The 19,458-nt window shown below is 41.6% G+C and overlaps 1 protein-coding gene across 4 annotated transcripts; it reads right to left on the bottom strand.

Annotated features, from left to right (window-relative positions):
- Positions 1–546: 546 nt before the first annotated feature.
- On the bottom strand, positions 547–19,420 carry LOC138605659 (transcriptional enhancer factor TEF-5-like). 4 transcript variants are annotated; one of them, XM_069678048.1, is made up of 13 exons: positions 19,341–19,420; positions 10,777–10,841; positions 9,296–9,358; positions 7,331–7,342; positions 6,154–6,288; positions 6,033–6,073; positions 5,799–5,855; positions 5,305–5,369; positions 5,077–5,213; positions 4,393–4,566; positions 3,584–3,727; positions 3,334–3,486; positions 547–2,733 (listed from the first exon to the last, which is right to left on the bottom strand). In XM_069678048.1, exons 1-13 carry the CDS (start codon positions 19,345–19,347, stop codon positions 2,620–2,622), a joined length of 1,167 nt encoding a protein of 388 aa, XP_069534149.1. In that variant the 5' UTR covers positions 19,348–19,420; the 3' UTR covers positions 547–2,619. The 4 variants fall into 4 exon arrangements, with proteins under 4 accessions (XP_069534149.1, XP_069534150.1, XP_069534151.1 ...); XM_069678049.1 differs by having other exon boundaries at positions 6,163–6,288; XM_069678050.1 differs by lacking the exons at positions 5,799–5,855; positions 9,296–9,358 and adding an exon at positions 9,501–9,563.
- Positions 19,421–19,458: the final 38 nt, after the last annotated feature.

Here is a 19,458-nt window from a genome sequence, read left to right as displayed (position 1 = left end):
TCAGCCGCGATTCATTCTGGGAAGTGATGTTCTTTTAGTCAAACGCTTGGCACATGCTTTTAAGTACACTCAAGTAAGCTACTGAAACTACAAATTTGAGATACTTGCACTTACACTTCAAGTTACAGTAGGCAACATTGTTTCTTAAGAATTTTGTGAAAATAGATTGTTGCATAGGCTTACAGAACATGAGAGTTAATAAAATGTGTGTATATATATATATATATTTTTTTTTTTAAATAAACTAATACACATGATAGGCTTCGAAGAGTACACCCACAACAATAAGTTTATGAATCAATTAGGTGATTTTTTTGAACAAACATCTAAACTATTTCTGAACTGTCAGTCTCTAAGATAATAGAGGATAATCTACATGACAGAGACTAACAGTCTCCTATATCATTGACAGAGAAAGCCTTGGCTAAAATGAATGCTCCTTGTTAAATGGGTAGAAAAAGCTAAGTTTAAAAGCTGATGCTAGTATTCCTATTTTGTTTGATATCCATCCAACATATCTGCATTAAAGAACAATGATGAACAAAACAAATTACAAACATGTTTAATAAGTTTTTCTGGGGGGAAAATGGCCCCAAAGGCACCATGCGTCTTTTATTGTTAGATACATTTGTTTGATTACATAGTCCAACCTCTACTTTGAAGTATAAAATTGCAATGCACAATGGTAACAAAGACAACAGTAAACCACCTTAAACCAAAAAAACAACAACAAAAAAAAACTGCCCACACCATTCAGAATATGATACATTAGATATCTCATTATTAATTATCAATATCAGCACAATCACACATTTTTTTCAGTGAAGCATATGGCAAACACTGAAAGTCAAAAGACAACAGAATCAAAACAAAACATTAATCTTGATAATGGCGGAAAAAAAAATGTCTGTATAAAAGATGAAACCTGCTAGAAGGACGAGTGTTATTGTATCTAGCTTGTGAAATATGACATTCAAAGCCAGGTGCAGTTATTCCACTGTAAAAAAAAATCTTATATTTGAATTTTAATAGCACAATTGTCCAGTGAACCACACAGAGTAGACACTTATCTTGCAGGATCCATGGCATGACAGTGTTCCTGTCTCTAATATGAGTCCTGCAATACTTTTGAAACTTCCATCACAGTGGAAAAAGATCAATACATCTCCAGTCCCCCACCGAGCCCTCCCGCTCATCTTTACCAACCCTATAAATAACAATCAATGGTCATACTCCACAGCACAGAGACAATAGCTCTCATTCAAGGCATTTATTTAGTTTGATTTCAAAATGTGTAATGTCAGTAAAAAAAAAAACTGCTTAAATATCAAAACTGAACTTTTATGAACATATGCAGCTTCTCCACACGTTACACGGAGAAGGGTGAAGCAAATAAACCGACTTCACAGCATACAATCTCTTTTTTAAACAAAAGAAACAGTGATTCACTTCTCTCCACTTTAAACCATGGTCTCTGTGCTGAGATATTGATCACAAATATGGACATAAAGGCCACGCCCCCCCCTCGACAAAAAAGAAACGTACTCCTATGTAACACATATTCCTTTAACATCCACTGACTCACAGTACAGAAACAATTCATTTCAATTAGGCTACATAACTCAAGGCAGAAAATAAGCACTGCTGTTGCTTCACCGCTCCACACTTCTTGATCTTTTAAGTGCAACCAAGCACACGTCTTCAAACAGAGAGAAATAACAGGGGATCTCGTAAGGATGGCAAAGGCCTGGCTTTGTGTCAGGCTAGCAATGGTACAAGGCATCCCTAGTGTCAAAAGTCAGTTATAGATAGATGCTTGTAAGACCTGATTTTTAAACTGTGTAATAAAAAAAGCAGAACCTAAATAGTACGGTAACACAATAAACCTTCTCCCTGTACACTTGGACTGTAAAACTTGGGATGATTGTGTTAAAAAAAAAGACAGGCTACATGAAAATGAGTTATCCCATTTCTCCGTGTGCCAGAATACAAAAACTGCCTCTAAAGATGCAGGACTGAGAGGTTTCTTTTCAATTGTTTTTGACATTATAAACCTGTCTGACTTTTTTCTGTCTGTTAAAAATAAGAGGTAGTAAAAAAAGGCAATCCAAAGTGGCAGGTAATGATATCATCTTTGGAGAAAAGGCACTTTCTTTCCTAACAAACCTACTGAAACACCACTTGGTTTTCTCATCCGTTGTCCTGTTCTCTTTACTCTTTCAATCTTATTGCTCAGAGTTCCCTTGGATACTGTAAGAGTCCTTTCAATCTTAAACACATTCTCGTTCCCTCAATAAAACATTTCAAGCTCCATCTTGTACCTCGGCAAAAGTGACCCACTTCATCTAAAGCATGTTTAAACACATGGAAAATAGCTAGTTGTTCGAAAAATCTGCAATTCTTCAAAATTTCTTTGTGTGTCGGCACGTTGAGATTCACTCCTTTTTTTTCCTTTGCGAACAAGACTTTTGTTAAAGCGTAAAAATGTGTCCGTGTTAGTTCGGTCTAGGATTGTTTGAATGTTTTGTAGTTTTTCCTGGATGGTTGAGCTGGTCGAAGAGAGATTGTGTCACGCTTCTGTCTGGCTTTTCCAAAAAAAAAAACCTCCCTGATGAGCTGTTAGTCTTTTACAAGTCTGTAGACGTGATACTGAGCTCCATGTTCACTCGTGGAAACCTCAAAAACAAACGCTATACAGAGCAAGGTCTCCTGGGTGTCGCGGTTTGTCACAACCTGGGGGACAGAAGGAAAATGTCAAGTGAGATATATAAAGCAGCAAAATCCGTATAAATACTTTGCTATCTGATGTTAAGTAAAAAATTCATTAAAGGAATAGTTGGGCATTTTTTAAAATCAATTTTCTTTCTTGCCAAGAGTTAGACGAGAAGAATGATACCACTCACGGGTCTGTACGCTGTAACTATGAAGTTAACGCCACGAGCAAGTTAGCTTAGCTTAGCATAAAGAGAGGAAACAGCTCGCCCGGCTCTTTTTGGAGGTAACAAGATCCTCCTACCAGCATTTCCAAAGCTCACTAAAGTAACACATTATGTATTCTTTCTTCAAACAGAACAAAATCAGTCTAAGAACAATACATAGTGGTTCAAGGTGCTAAGCTAGCTGTAACCCCGTTTCCAGTCTTTATGCTAAGCTAAGCTATCAGCTTTTGGCTGTAGCATCAAACTGACTGTACAGATAGGACAGTGGTATCATCTCATCAATCATATTAATGAACTGTCTGCAAAAGGGCGAACATTTATTTATTTCCCTTAATGGTAACGTATTCAATAAGCAATCCAATAAAGATACAAAATCTAATTTAGCATGTGTTACCTGTAGGATAGTGAAGTTTTCAAGAACACTGTTCATCATGTATTTTTCAGGCAAGTGTTTGAGTTTGTGGATAAAGTTGATCATGTACTCGCACATCGGAGAGCGGTGGATCCTGTAAACGCACTTTCCCCCCTCCAAGCGGGCGTACTCTGTCTGCAACACACACAGAGAAACACAAAGGTGAGGTTAGAGTAATGAAATTGTAAATTAATTATTTGACAGAGAAATAAGAAATATGTAATGTTCTCACCTCTACTTTCTCTACAACCTGCTTTCCGAACGAGCAGACTTTGGTTGAAACAGTGATGGTCATGTTCTCAAGGCTGCTGTACTGGCTGCTGACGCCGTAGAAAGAACCAGGCCCGTCCTGCATGCCACTGCTGTTCAGGTCCGCCTGCAGAGTGCATTCGTTTAATCTTGTAAGTGATGATTATAACTTACTTGGATGTAACTTAATTTCCTTATAGAACATGAATAATGAGGTTGCAAGAAAATATAAGGTACTTGAAAATATTGTTTCTGTGTAACAACTTGAGACGGTGTGCAAAGATGATTGCAGTGTGCATGATGACAACATGCATTGTGAAATGCCGTGTGTATAATCTGGAGATAACATTTTTTCACTGAGATAACAAAACCACCCCTGTGTCACAAGACAAGGAAGTGGTTTGCACAAGCCGCCCTTTCCTACGCCTTGTGTCAGTCTGACAGTGAAGTTAGAGAAATTTGCACTGATCTTTATGCAGGTTAAATGTAACAACAAGAAAAAGCATTATCACAGTCATGGGATTTTGCAGGTAAAATACAATTAAATGATCATTTTAGAACATGTTGTGCATGTGTTTTTACATAGTTGTACAGCCCTTTAGATATGTCATTTAAAAACGGGTGTTTGAATGGCTTTCAACTATCAAGTTGGCAATGTCAGGGCCTCACATTTAGCTTACAGGTCGTACATAAATCAGATTGGATATATGGGTAATGTAAAGCATATACCAAACAAGGTCGAAAGAAAAAGAATAACAACTGATAAAGGATAAAGTAATGATAAAAACCCACCCAGAATTTAACCAGGAAGAAAGCGTTCTGAGGGCCTTTCTCATAAAGCTCCTTTAGCCCGCCCTTCTTCTCGGGGAACTTGTCGTAGATCTGCCGGATGTCCACGGCCTCGAGGAGCGGGTCGCTGTAGGAGGGGTTGGTCTGTCCAATGTGGACAAACAGGTGTTTGCTGTACTGCAGAGGACACAGGCAGAAGAGACAAGAAGGATGTGGTTAACTTCAAGAACAGCTGCTGCAGAACATTTTATGACCTTCTGTTTAAGTATTAAGTGCGCTCTTCTTTACAGCTTTTTTACACCAGAACTGATCCAAACAATACTTAATATTCTGCTGTTTTTAGCCTCGTTGTAAAACAATAAGATACACAAGCTATTTAGCTGCATCATTTGTTGTCGTTTTTCATCACCTTCTCTGACATTCTGCAGGTGCAGCACAGCTCTCTGGTGCTGCTGGTTAAAACCCCAGCAGACCTACGCTGACACTCCTCTGCACAAACATTACACTAAAAGCTTTGTTTTAATTTGAAGAGACTCTGGGACTATCAAACAGGAAATCTTAACAGGCACTTCAAACAGAGACAGGGTCACCATGACACCTTCAGGCCAGGGTTTAAGCCCCCCCATGTCTGCTTAGTCAACAATCCATGTCTGTCTGCTGGAAACATTATCCTTAATGTTCACTTACGTTGTCTGGGTCTCTCTGGACCTCCATGAAGGCTGAGTACTCCAGCATCCGCAGCTTAGAGGAGGCGATGGTCCGGTCCTGCCACACTGGGACCGCAGTAGCAGTCGGAGCAGGAGGAGGCGCCAGGGGCTCATAACCTGGATGGCACACACACACATTAGTGATTAAAAATGTACTTGTTGGTTTTGTTTTGGACAGATTCTAGCAGACTTTTCCACTTGTACTCACTTGGTATGGACTGTGGCACAGGACCTGATAGGCTGGGGTACGGGGGCTGTGCAAAAGGTTTGATACTGGAAGATAAAACATTGGTTCAGTGAGACAATGACGTCAGATGTCTTTACACATTGGTCCTGCTACATTTGTATGTCTGATAAATCTTTGTTTATTGTGGAAATCTGTTAGTGTCAAAGTGTAAGCATGTGTTGTTGCACCAGCTAGGCGTAAGTCCACCTGCTTCATTGCTTCTTAATGATGCAAAATAGCATCAATGCATTTAAAAACAAAACGTATTTCAAATTTGAGTAATTTGTCAGGGGTCGTAGGTCACTCTGAGGATTTATCTTCCCTGTTCCGTTTTTTCTCAATCAAATTTGAAGCAGTTAATTTGCCCGGTGGTGGTTTACATCAGTGCAGGAAACAAACAGTACATTAAAACAGTGTAGAAGAAGAGTTAGTGCTGCTTTGTGATCTCAGCTGGATCTCGGCTAGGGGGAACTCACGCATGGCTGGTGCGGCCAAACCCAGGAGTCCTTCCCGGGTTGAGATCTAGAACCATCCTGGTGTGCAAAAATGTGATCCGTTAAACATGCCCACCTGACATTAGACCTGACTCTTCACTAAGTCATTCATTCATGTATTTACCTCTCTAGCACTAATCTCTCTCTTTAGAAAATAAAAACCCCTTTAAGTCACCCCACACACATGATGTGGGTTCTGTAGAGGGGTTTACTTACTCCTGAGAGGGTCCAGGCTGTCCTGGGATAGCCGGCCAGAACTGGAAGGTAAAAAAAAAACATAGTTTATTGTAAATCTGTTTGTTTTTTTTATCCAATCCTTAATTAATTTAAAACTGACATGGCTCACTCTGGCCGGTTGGTAGGGGGCAGGAGGCAGTGGTGGAAGGTGATTCTTGATCATACTCGGGGAGACGATCTGTGCAGACGACAGCGCTGCCATGTTCTGCAAGGCTTTGTCTTTAGACGCCTGATCCTACAGGAGCAAGCAGAGACATGACGGGAGTCAACCACAAGGTGGCAGCGTCACCCAAACATTATATCTGTACTAGAGAGCAGTGAAGTCAAAAGACATCCACTCTACACTGCATGTATCTGTAGCTGATTGGGAAATAGTTACAACAACTGAATCTTTAAATCAATATATTTAATAATCTAGAACTTCTAAGAGTGAACAGATGAACGCTGAGGATTAAGCATGGCCCTTATGCATGAAATGTGTTTGTCTGTATGTATATCTTTGTTATATGTTTAATGTTTAATGTTGGAACCTGTAGCCTGGCTGTGTGGTCATTAAAGAATCATTAAAGATCATAAAACTGTCTCATCTTATCAAAAGGAGCAACTTATTGAAAAAGCAGCTTGACAGAACAAAGCAAAGAGAGGAAGAGAAGATGTTTAAGCGCAGGTAACAAAACATATTGAATGTCAGTCTGTTATCAGGATCACCACAGGAAAAGAGAATAAAGAGTGTGCATTGGTTTGCATTAATGTCACATCAAACAATGAACATAAATGACAACTTTTACTGTGCAGATGAAAAGTGGTACTAAGGTAGCAAAAGATACACAGAGCCAACCAATGACAAAATGTTTTCTGAGTTATAAATTGTATTTTTAATGTACCAAACTGAATTTAAAATGCATCCTCTTGCTCTTTTTTCATGTTTACAAAAAAAAACTAACACTTAATCTACTCCAGCTACGACTTTGCCATTAAAGGAAAGATGCGTCAGGAGCGAGACCCCGAATCACAGAGCGACACCTTACACAAAGCAAGCAAGACTTTGGCTTCTGGCAGAGGCTGGGGGGGGGGGGGGGGGGGATTACGCTACATCAGGCAGGATGCACAGCAGGTCTGTGTTCAAAGCTTGGCTGTTTCTAAGCATTGCTTCACTGAAGGACAGCAATGGGGCGGGACGCCATGCCAGCAGAGGGCCATAGCAAGGGGACAGTGCACTGGGGCTGCCAAACAGAGGGGGGGAGGGGAAGCGTATTGCACAAGTCAGATCCACTTACCAAATTCATCGCCTGAATCAAAAAAGAGAGAAACCATTAGTTCTGTGCAGATCTAAAGAAAGTCTGATGAGAAATAAAACTTTTGGTTGATTTAACATGTTAACAAATGCATTTCAACCAAAGTCTGCCTCCTGTGTTTTTAACAGGGGCTGCAGGGTACACCACGGTATGAACGGTTATCATACCATGTGCATGTGCTTCTCAAGGTACTGAAACTATTGATGTAGCGTGCTTTTAAAAAAGGCCTCTTTTTTCCTCTTACATTTATTTTCAAGAGGAAGGAAGGTTTAATTTACTTATCTCTAAACAGAGATCACTTTTTCCCTGCTCCCTTTTCTTCTCATGATTTCTGTCGCTATAACAGGACATTTACGGCTTTCTAATTTATTAAAATTTGAATCTAAAAGGAAGACTGGTCTAGTTTTAAATCTCAGTCACAAGATATTTTCAAAGACATAAAAAAAAACCCTCTCTGTCCAGTCCTGTGAGGAGAGACAGTTATGGTATCATAAACACTATCAGACCATTGAAACCTTCTTTTATACTGCAGACATGAGTGCAAGAACTAAGACTAATGTCCATCATAAACACACAATGACGGACAGTTTAAAGGTTACAAGGTTCAGTTGGGATTGTGGTATTAGAGGGCTTCTTTAGCACTGATTTATCACAATATTCTTCAGCACTGAGTTTAGCAATTAAAATTCTGAAATGTAAAAACTTGTTTCGTTCTAGGAGGGAGACAGCAGGTTGAAAAGACAGCGAATAATGAAACAAAATCATGTTTGGAAACTTTTTTCCTAGTTCCCACTAAAACTCGATAAAGTACAATTCACAAGTAAAAAGGAGGAAGAAGCAGAAAATATGATTAACCCCTTCAAGAACACAGGATACTATCAGCCCTGAAAAACCTTAAAGTGGTTTTATGTCCTTATCCTGCTGACGTTTGGTCCAGTTTAAAGCATATATTCACAAACGTAACATTTAGATGAACATATGCTACCACAGAAAAATTACAACATCAAGAAAATGGGTCAAGAAAATTCATTTTCACATCTGCCATTTTTGACGCCATATTGAGAATATAAAAAGAGTAGGGAGGATAATGAGGCCTTCCTTTGTAAGTCATGTGACTTCAATGTTCCAGACAAACAACAAAGTCTAAACTTCGTCACTCTCAAACGTGTTGGATTTTTCTTCTGTATGACGGCAGATTTATCTTTTACAGGGTCCTTTAAAACTAAGTATGCCAGTTGCAGGATTAGTCTGCATGAAGGGGTTAATTTAAGTTAGCACTACAGAATGCCAGTACTTCTTTGGTGTCTGTGTTATGTTGATGCCAATATAAAGAAGAGACAACAAAAGGCACTGAGAGCACAGGGGAGTGGAAAGAACTATGAAACAGTAAAGAGTCCAAGAAGAATATTTTTGGACTGTTCAGTTTGACAAAACACATCACGAACAGACACATTAAAGGAACTTGAGGTTTCAGAGTGGAGAGTTTTAGGGGAAGAAGAAGTCTAAGAGAAGTAGAGTTTGCTGCAGAAGCTTGGCTGGCACAGAGAACAGATACAGAGCTGGAGCAACATGCAGCAAAACTACCGTTTATTTGGCTCAGTACAGCAGCTCGTGTTCATTCCTTGAAAGAAGAAGCTCTACAATCAGCTACTATATTTTCTGTTAGGGGTAATGACATTATCCTTACATTTACTGCAGCCCTGACCTACAGAAAGAGGCAAAAAGCTCAGTTTGTGTTTGCACTACATGCATGCTGCAGAAGCAGGACGTGCTTCAGAGAATAACTTATGATTAAGCATGTAATCTAATTGCCAAGCTAGCATCTACTTATCTAGCAAGAACTGGCCTTGGATCAAAGCATGGATGGATAACAGTGTGCTCAAATTAGCCGGTTAGTGGGAAGCCAAGCCTTTACCAGCCCCGCCGAGCCCGCCGTGAAGCGCATACCTTTAGCTTTGACTGGATCTCGCGAGATTTTCTCCGGGCGAGAACCTGCAAGTGGCTAGAAACCTGCACAGAAGAATAGCCAAGAGGAGGGAAGAGGAAAAGGAGACAGGGAGAGAAAAGACAGGGGAAGAGAGAGAGAAGCCGTAACCAAAGAGGAAAGAGACGCCCGGTCAGTGCTGCCGTGAGGCAGGTTGGTTGCACCTACCTTTATACCCGCCTGGTATTCACGAACTTTCTTCCGTGCTAACACCTGTATGTGACTAGACACCTAAAGGGGTGTGAAACAGTTTTTGAGCATAAAAAACAACATGCACTCAAATGTAGGATTACACACACATGCATGCAAATGCAAATATGTAAACACACAAGCACACATACAGAAATATAAATAGTTCATGCAAACAATAACAACTTATTATATTCTATATTTTCTTATTACAAACACATCCCATGAAAAGACCAAAACTATCAATGAACTGATGCCACTTGCATGTGTTACCTATGCAGCCTGTGTACCTTTCTGGTCAGAAATATGTATCAATGAGCCAATAAGTTTCACTGGGTGACATCATCCTTCATTATGATGAACATTAACATTGTAGTTTATTTTGAATCGAACCCAAACATGCACCTTTTACTCCAAAAACTCATGAGACCATCTAACATGCATCAATCTGCAACTAAAACGGTTGCCACGACAACAGAAACTACTTTGCCTTTTAAAAGGAAAAGGTTTGTACATTCAGTCGGTAAAAGCAGCAGTAAAAAACAGGCTGGGAAAAAGATACTGAAAGACGCACGCAATAAACACATAAGCACTTTAGCACTAGGCTCTGTAGAACCGTCTTAAGTCAAACACTTCAGTGTGAGGCGATGGACTGCAGCACTGTTCCCAAGAGATATTTCCTCACCGTAGTCTACTTGTGACGACCCCTACCTCTCTGGGTGCCTGTCTTGTTTCGCGTGCTTGTTTCAGGTACTGGGAGTTGGCATGTGAGTGTAGCTGGGAGGGTCGATTGGTTATACCTGCCCACCTGAGCTGGGCAAAAAGGCCGTCCTTTCTTAAGCGCTTTTTACATTGCAATTCTTCCACAGCGCCGTTATGAAGCTCCGCCGTTATGCCGCCTTTGCCATTTTACATGTTTGATCATTTAATTTGAATTAAATGCTTTTTTTAATTGCTTTACCTGTGTGTCGATAACATCCTCTACTAAGATGAACTGTCACAGTCTTGGTTTTGGTCTTTTTATGGTGTTTTCGTGCAATGTGTCGACTATGAGAAATGTGCATCATAAAATCAGATTTGTCCTTTAAATAACTTATAACAATTAGAGTTTTTTAAATGCAGAATTGCAGGAACAATAAATCCTTTTACAAAACTGTTGCAGCAGTCCTTCTCATTCTTCTGTTGATGTTACGTCTTGAATATAACTCATGCATGATTAATTTAAATCCACTCAGAGTCATGAGAACTTGTGTACCTGTTTTCTTGTGCGGGTTTTGCCTGTCCTCAGCTTGATGTACCGTGCTATCAATTCATTGCGACCTGCAACAAAAAGGACAAAAACAAGAATGTCAGAACACATGACAGAAAATGTGACATTTGCACATTACTGGTAATACCACAGATTGGACAGAAGGTGGCACTGTTGCCACAGCTTGAATACACACCATATTGCAAAAAGTACAGCAGTGTGACCTTTCCCAGAGCTCCTCAGACCCCGGGCAAACATACTTTTGTCACAGGTCAAAGGTCACAATAACACCTCTGTTTCCTATAAGACACCCTGTATTAAAATTTCACCTCTTATTTTAAAAAAATCCAGATATTTAAGAGTTGATTTTCTTGTTTTACGCCCAAGTTTTCATTAGCTTGCTTCACACCTTCTTATTATCTGCTCACATGGCCCCGAATCCTAATTACAGATTGCTTAGAAAACACAACCATGTTTTTCATGACATAACATCTACTCTCGACATTCTGCACAAACAGGTTGTGCAGAGAACAGGCGTCTATTCTGGGCTTTCATGGTCCTCTGTACATTCAGGGCTCTGCAGGGAGATTTAACAAGCTCTGCCTTTTCAGCAAAGTGCAGCCAGGAACAAGCAGGAATTATCTTTGGTAAATGAAAAGTGCAAAAGCATTATTATGTTGTCTCAGGGAAAATCAGTCCACTCTACATATTTTCTTTGCCAAGTCATGTTTACTGGGTTTCTGTGGCTGGAAATTGGGCCAAGGAAAGAGGCTGAACCACTCTATGATTATGAATAATGACTTAAACTCTTATACATTTGCTGACAGTAATTTATGTCAACAAAAACTGGTCAGGATGGGTCTCTTTTCACACAGACACACACACAGTAGACAGTGTGTGTGGAGTCTATGGTTTAACAGCCTTTAGAGTATCCAGACACATAATGACAGGAGAAACCAGTCCTGTTTCTCACACACTCTTTAGCACTTGGCCTCCAGAAGGCCCTGGTTACTGCAATTACCATAAAAGTACTGCAGCCCATCTCAGGCAGGCTTGCAGCGCTCACCGTTCCCTCCAACCAGTCAGCCCGGCGGTCGGCCAGCAGAGCAGAGCTGAACTGTCTGCCGATACTGAGCTGGCCCGTCCCCCTCTGCCCTGGGCCAAGGATGGACACGCCCGCTCCAGCGCCTCCGCATTCCTCACATTCCTCTAAGCCTGTCACATCTGTGCTAGCCAGTCTGATTGGCCTGGGCCTGCGAACACAGCCGGAGCTCTGGCGAACACACACATGCTCATATGCGTTTCAAGCTCAGGGAGAAGCATGGGTTAGAGCCGGGGGTGAGGGCCATTAGGTTGGGGTAGGGGGGTTGTCGGTTAGAGGGGCAAAAGGGGCAGCTGATGCTGTAACTCTTGGAGGAAACACAAAGCCATAACTGTCTCTGCCAACAACTGCCACCTGGCAGCAAAGCAGGCCCTTTTCCCAAAACAACACCACTGTGTGACCCCGCACCCAACGGACAGCAGCACCTGCTGCCGACCGTCCCAGCAGAGGATGGCAGAGAAAGAACAATGCCAGCTCGACCCCCACACAACTGTCACTCTCAATCTCCTCAGCTCAGGAGCAGAGGGGGGGAAACAAATTACATCGTCCCGACCGCAAAGTTCTGCCGTCAATTTCACAGATATTTCATTGCAAAGTACTGTACACTGTGATACAGTATGAACCTCGTCTTTAGGAGAGTGGTGCGGTGGACTCAGGCTTGTACAGATTTGGTAAAGCTATGATATAACAGCAGACTCTCAGACTCTCCTAGTAAAACAAAGCTAAGTCTCTTATTTCCAGTGTTAAAGAAATGATTTCTAAAAAGCAAACCATGGACTTAATAACAGTGTTGAGCACAGTAACTGTTGGCGTTGCGTGTTACATCAGAAATGTGTTTTGTTCATCTGTTGAACAGTGCAGTTCTGTGGTGCTGAGCTGTTGAGATGATATCTCCGGTTTTCCACAACATCTGGTGGGTTATGTGATTTTAAATAGCTGCTCTTGTTTTATGTGATGTACAGTTGAATAAAGAGACGTGACTTTGAAGATGGTCACACAAATAACTCAAGTTTCAAATAAATTTTTACAACCACAAAATGACTAGAAAAAGGAAGACAAACACTCAGACTCTGCTGTTTGTGCTTTACGGAGACAAACTGCTTTAAACAGGCCAACAGCAGAGGATTTAGGAAACACTGAGGTAATCACCAAATCCCACATCCTCCACTTCACACCCTTGAATCAAACTTTGAAAAGCACAGCTTTCGACACATTTTGAGAGTGAACATAATCTCTCAGGAGACCTGCGTTTAACCCCAGTACTCAGGCAGGGAAAACCGCTGAATACACTTATACAACAGATTCTGGATCACTAAAACCAGGAGATTGATCGAGTTGATGCCTACGAAAACAGAACCCGTAGCTGGGTAACATCACTTAGGCTAAAAAAGTAAAGCACACCTGAGCATAGAATATTAAACAACCGAACTAAGAGTGGTTTAGAGATGTGCATTTTATGGATAGTTTGTACTTCTGCCTGAGTTTTTTATTTCTCGATACAGATTCAATATCAATATCAATATCTACAAATGATTATCAAATTGTTTTTAACATCTTTAACCCTGTTTGGATGTGATACGATTGCTATTTGTGTTGTGAGGCCTGGCTCAGTAGCTCAGGCTCACACTGAAGGAGTCCTAACATTTAAACGATTGAAGCTAACGTTAGCGACAGCTCAGCTAGCAGCCCCTCCTGACTTCTTGTCGGCCTATATGTTCAAGATTTATAACAAGAAACTGCTTTATTCTGTATTTTTACCAGTTTAAATAACTCTAACCAGAAGTTTTAAAAGAATACAGCCGTAAAATTTCTGATGGGAAACACAGACATTTTGCTAGCTTAAACTAGCGCAACACTGTCTGCTAGCGTGGCACTGTTGTTGTTTGCTATCTTCACATGATAATTACCTGAAATCAGACGTCTTTTGTAAGACATATAACCGCTGTGCAGGAAAATTATTTGAAGAGGAAAAAGCAACTACATTTTTCAACAGCTAATATATTATGATGTTAGATTAGATAGATAGAAGCCCTTTTCACACTGCCAGTTCAAGGTGGGATTATTACGCCTCTGTTACGTTCCGTCTAAAACACGTAGGCGGAACGGTGGGGCGAAGACGTTCCGCCTCTGAGCCGGCATCGTAGGTAGCAACAGAGACGAAGCGGCGTGTGTGTAAACTGCAGAGCCAGCAGGGTGGAACAGCGCCGTGTGTGTGTATTTGAAGCACGCGCTGTTTGTTTACACCTCGCGCACGTTTTGATTCCGCAACGCTGCAACGCTATTTAAAAACACACACTGGGGGGGTTTAACGCCGGCATTGCGTGGTCCAATGAAGAATGACAAAGGCGGCATGAGGACGGAGCTTCGTTACGGCGCTGAGGTGGAACCGCAGCGTAAAGAGGGCTACAGATACTGTGTTTTAGGCATTATCAGAGGCATTTCCTCACTGGTATTGCTATCGGAACAATCAGTAGTTTTCTTAGTTGATCATTTTTCTCTAACTGCAGTAGAGAAACTACTTGGTACATGATCTCTGCATTGTCAATGTCACTGCAGCCGAGATCTGCTCAGACTTGACGCGGTGAAGGTCAGAGAGACGGAGCAAAGGCCGGTCGACACTGCAGGGGAACATGACAGGTGCACAGGAACAGACACATACACACAGCTGTACAATCGCATGCACAGCCTCCCTTGTCCTCTGCTTCTCATTTCTCCACACTCGCTGTCTTCCCATCTCTCTCTACCCTCTCTGTGAGCTGCTCATGATTCCCTTGTTGATTGCTCAACACCCACTCAGATCGCTGCAGGCTGCCATTCTTAACCTCTTCCCCGACTGAACACGCCTATCTTTTTCTTTTACTACATGACCGCTGGAATTTTCCACTTCCATGCTAAGATAGCGAGCAAAAAGGTAATCTCTCTTCGCTCCCTCCCTCTCTCTCTTTCTGTCTCATGAACCCTTTCTCCACCCATATTCTCTCCCCTCCTCCCTTCTCATAACATTGAGGTAATCCTAAATTGCTAACATACTGCTCAGCCATGACTGAAAACATTCCTAACATCTCAGTGAGGGGGCTGACAGGGAAGGCCTGCTCAGTCATCATTACAGAGGGCTCACCCCCCTCTTTTTCTTTTACCTTACACACATCTTTCCTCACTACTTTGCACATGCACTGAACCTGCTGCTAATTCTTAATGTGGTCTTCAAAGGTCAAAATAGACATAAGCCTCCCCTCTAGCGCCGAAATCTTTCTCTTTTCTGTGTGTACCCAGAGTGCTTTGCAGCCATGACAGCTGCAGGGCTAAGAGAGAGAGAGAGCTGTGTGCTTGGGGTTTGACATACCTGTCTAGGCCAGAAAACGCAGGGGAGCAACATGTCAGTACAGCCCCAAAGCAAAACAAGACAGGCAACATTTTTTGACACACACACATCTTCAGGAGATACTTCCTCTGAACTTAGGTTGTAAAATGTGCCAACTATTTAAGCTAACAAAGAGCAAATGTCTGTGAGGGGGAACTGATTAGCTCTTAGTTTGTTAAACTTCAAAAGACACCGCAGCTGATCATCAACCAGTACATTTCAACTCAGACAGAGGGTGTGTTTCTTTCTGATGTATGCAAATGAGTTTTCTTGTCAAAGTGATGTGACAAGATTGATGCCACTCTCACATTGTTATGTTAGATATAAGGCTACAGTCAGGAGCCGGTTAGCTTAGCCTAGCTTAGCTTAGCGTAAAGCCTGGGAAACAGCTAGCCTTCCTTTGTCCAAAGGTAGCAGAATACATCTTACAACTGCTCTTAATATATATATATATATATATATATATAATTGATCCAGTTTATGTTGTTTAATCTTAAAAAATAAAATGTAAAAACAACAGTTTGTGGATTCACAGGGATGTTTTGGCGGACTATTTCTTGGCCGGGGGCAGTGACTTCCTCATCCAGCACATAAACTCTTGTTTTCGCACTTTATTTTACACATTAAAATAAACCAGATATGACTTCTAAATTAGTGAGTTTAAGAGGGGCTGGCACACAGATTTTGATACCTAGGATAAGTCTGGAGTAGCTGTTTCTCATGATTCAAGTCTTTATTGTTTGCTAAGCTAATTGTTTGCTAGCTGCAAACTTATATTTACCATACAGACTTAAGAGTGGTACAAGAAAGGTGGATAAAGTGATGATGCTCCCTCAGAGTTGTGGTAGATCCCACATCTTAATGCCCCCCTCCAGTGAAAATCCAGTGGTTAACCTTGTGAACATCTCCATGTGGTGTTCTTCATGTGCTACAAGACATATCAGGGACAACATCAGCATCATCTCCATGGCTGGGCCTGTCTGCTGTTAAACTGCAGTGTACCAAGGACAGGCTGAACAACACGTGTTCAGATCGGCAGGTTTGAGACGTCACAAACCTAAGGAGCCAATCCCGTTAATGGACGGGGTGACGCTAAGCATATCATTAAGTGTAACCTATGGCAACCACCTTGGCCATGCACGAGCCAGCTGTAACCGTCATCGTCATTTTTGCAAACTCACTACTGATGACTAACGTTAACGTTACTACTACTAACTACTACATTTCAAGCTGCTAAGTTTCATCAAGTTGCCACTAAATGATGACAGAGACGTGTTTTGTTTTCACAAGGAAGGGGCCAGTTGGAAGTTTGCATAGTGGGCAGGGCCTATGCAGATTCAGGAGTCTTTAATGAGGCAGAAGGAGGAGATGACTTGGGAGGATTTTTACAAAGTAATTAAACATATTTTGCAGAAAAAACATATCAGACACAATTTATCATTTCAAGCAGAGCATTTTATACGTCTTAAAACATGACTGGGGCTGCTCTTTAAAAAAGATAATAGAATTATAATATAATGCAAATGTTGTTAAAATGTTCTAACAGTTATATTCTAACTGTTAAAACTACAGTGGTTAACTTCTTTAAGAGTTGTTCATGTTCTGAAACAATTGGAGAGATTATTAACATGTGACTTATTAAAATTGAGTGTTATGTTCCTTTGAACTCTTTGTCACCCCTGAGCTGCGTAAAGGACTGCCAATGCTTCTGGGAAGTCTAGACAGGTTTGTAGGGCAAAGAATACTCATGTATAAGCAGTCATCCCGCTAAGGCAATGGAAATTTGCAAAGGTTTCCCACCAGTGAAAAAAAAACTCCTGGCAGTAAAAGTGGAATTCCCAATGGGAGGGATGACTTGCCTTGCTTTTGGAGGCCACTTGGAGTCTGAGACTGCAAGGTAGACAGTATTACATACAGCGCAATCGTTAACATTCCCCTCAGCTCACGTCAGGGCAGCTTTTAGATCTCTGAGGTAATCACCTTGTGAGAGGGCTTCTTCTGGGGCATGCCTTGGCTGTGCCAGCAGAGCCTCAGATGACTTATTGTAAATGGAGAGGGTGTTTAGTGCTGGAGAAAAAAACAGGCCTCTGAAAGGGGTCCTGACAGTTTGTTGCTAAGGGGGCAGGTTTGTGCACGGCCCGCTTCTTTGTTGACGTTCTCATGACAAATGTATGGAGCCGAGCACACAACGCTGCCCTGCTGAAGCGGACTGAGGGGTTATTTAGGTGAATTTACAGATGCCTGCTCCGGTTGGTGCTTAAGGACTGTACACAAGTTAAAGCATGTTGTAAACACGGTGTCTCATTCGGGAAAATTATAGAACAAACTTACTTTGAGGCATAAGCCCGCCTTAATAACTGCATTTATTATTGGACCACATCAAAAAGACTTACTACAAACAAGCCATAGTAAACAGTTTAGTCTGTATCCAATTTTTCTGCTCTGGAGCTGCAGCAACTTCTTGTTTTTATCATAGATTATTCCTAAAATAAATAGTTTAGTCTACAAATGTCAGGGAAAAGTGAAAAATGCCTCTCATGCAGTCCTGAAGCTCAAGGTTAGATCTTCAAATGTCTTGTTTTATCGAACCAGCAGACAAAAAATCTGAAATATTTGAGTTACAATTATCCAAAACAAAAAAACCCTCAAATATTCATACTTGAGAAGCTGGAATCAGCACATTGTGCCCTGATAGATGATCAAATATGCTGCTTCAGAGTGGATCAGAGTAACAACAGGAGCTGCAACAGTAGCTGAGTTATGTCAGGTATGTGCTTCTCCTTGAATATCCAAATCTGCCTGCCGGATGAGAGGATGAGATTCCATCTCGGGTGAATCACGCCAAAAGAATCCGATCTGACGTCAAGCCCATAAAGAAGCAACCCGAAAAACAGCACTTTAAAAAACAAACACTAATGCTCGGAGAACACACGGCCTGTCTGAGACTTCAGTGGCAGTGATTGATGGTTTTTATGGTCGCTCTGAAGCTGGAATCAATTTCAAGTTTTTGAGACTTGATGGACAATAATTAAAGGGCAGGGAAGTCTCACAAAGCACGGCCCGAGGGAGTTGAGTTACGTTGGTGAAAATAACATAATTTCATAAAAACCCAAAGAGGTTTGCTGAGGACAGCGGCAAAGAAGAGCAGTAAAAAGGCAGCTGAAATTCCTGTCAATCAACATTTATTGCAGCTCAGCAAAATTTGCAACTTGAATTGCTAAATGTAATTACGAGAGCGTGCTCTGTCTCAACAACAGGAATGGGAACGTGGTTTCAAAGTAATGTAAAACAAATGTGTTAAATTCGCTACACCTGGACGTCAGTAATTCAGCCAAACAACGTGCCAACAGACCCATCTGGACTTTTTCACAACGTTAAGGGCTCAACACCTGCGATTTAACGAACGCGCCACAGGAAACAGCAAAACTTTTCCAAAACCATATGGATGTATAAAATCTTCCTCATGCCAACGTGATGTTTTTGTTCCCGAGTCTTGTTTCCCGCTGTGCTAATTATCTCTAATTTAACCGAACCTTTAGCATCAAACGCAACACTTCTCGAGAATCCAGCTCAGACTAAGCACCTAAAGGCAAAACTCTGCAGCGATACCGGTGTGGGGAGAAACAACCGCATGACGTTCAGCGATAAAAAACAAAGGCTGAAAGCCGAGTGAGGAAGAGAGGAGGCAATAAAACGGTGGGCATAAAAATAGGCTGTAAAGAAAAGCAGGGTGAAGAAAGAGACAGGTGTAAATCATGGGGAGGGGAGCGGAGCGGGAGATGCTCTCAGGACGGCAATAACCAGCTTTGAGAGGGCTGGTGCGACTGGAAGAACCTGCCCCTGGGTCACAGCACTACAGGTAGAGACTTGTCAAAGAGAGCTCTGTGTGGAGAGAAAACATTCACCTCCGTGTCAAAGCTGTGACACGAGCAGAAGAGGAAGAAAAGTCTTGCTTCTTTTTCGGGCTCTTTGTTGGATGTTTGTTTGCTTTTCGCCGCAAATCTCTGCGGTACGGATGGTTTGCTCATTCTTGTGCATTCATGATGGAACTGATTTCCATGTAATTGTTGTTCTTTTGTTGCTCGGGCTGGTATCCAGTGTACTCACCATACATCTTCCCCTCGTCTGACAAGATGATTTTCCTCCTGCCACAGGGAGGATAGATGGCGAGGGCCTCCTGGAAGCTCTGCTCGATGTCTGGACTCCACACGCCCTCGGCGTCCCC

This window comes from Semicossyphus pulcher, unplaced genomic scaffold (genome assembly GCF_022749685.1).
Source record: "Semicossyphus pulcher isolate SPU_LCO1_2020_fin unplaced genomic scaffold, fSemPul1.0.p SCAF_3, whole genome shotgun sequence".
NCBI lineage: Eukaryota > Metazoa > Chordata > Actinopteri > Labriformes > Labridae > Semicossyphus > Semicossyphus pulcher.
This window is presented reverse-complemented; position numbering and strand designations above follow the sequence as displayed.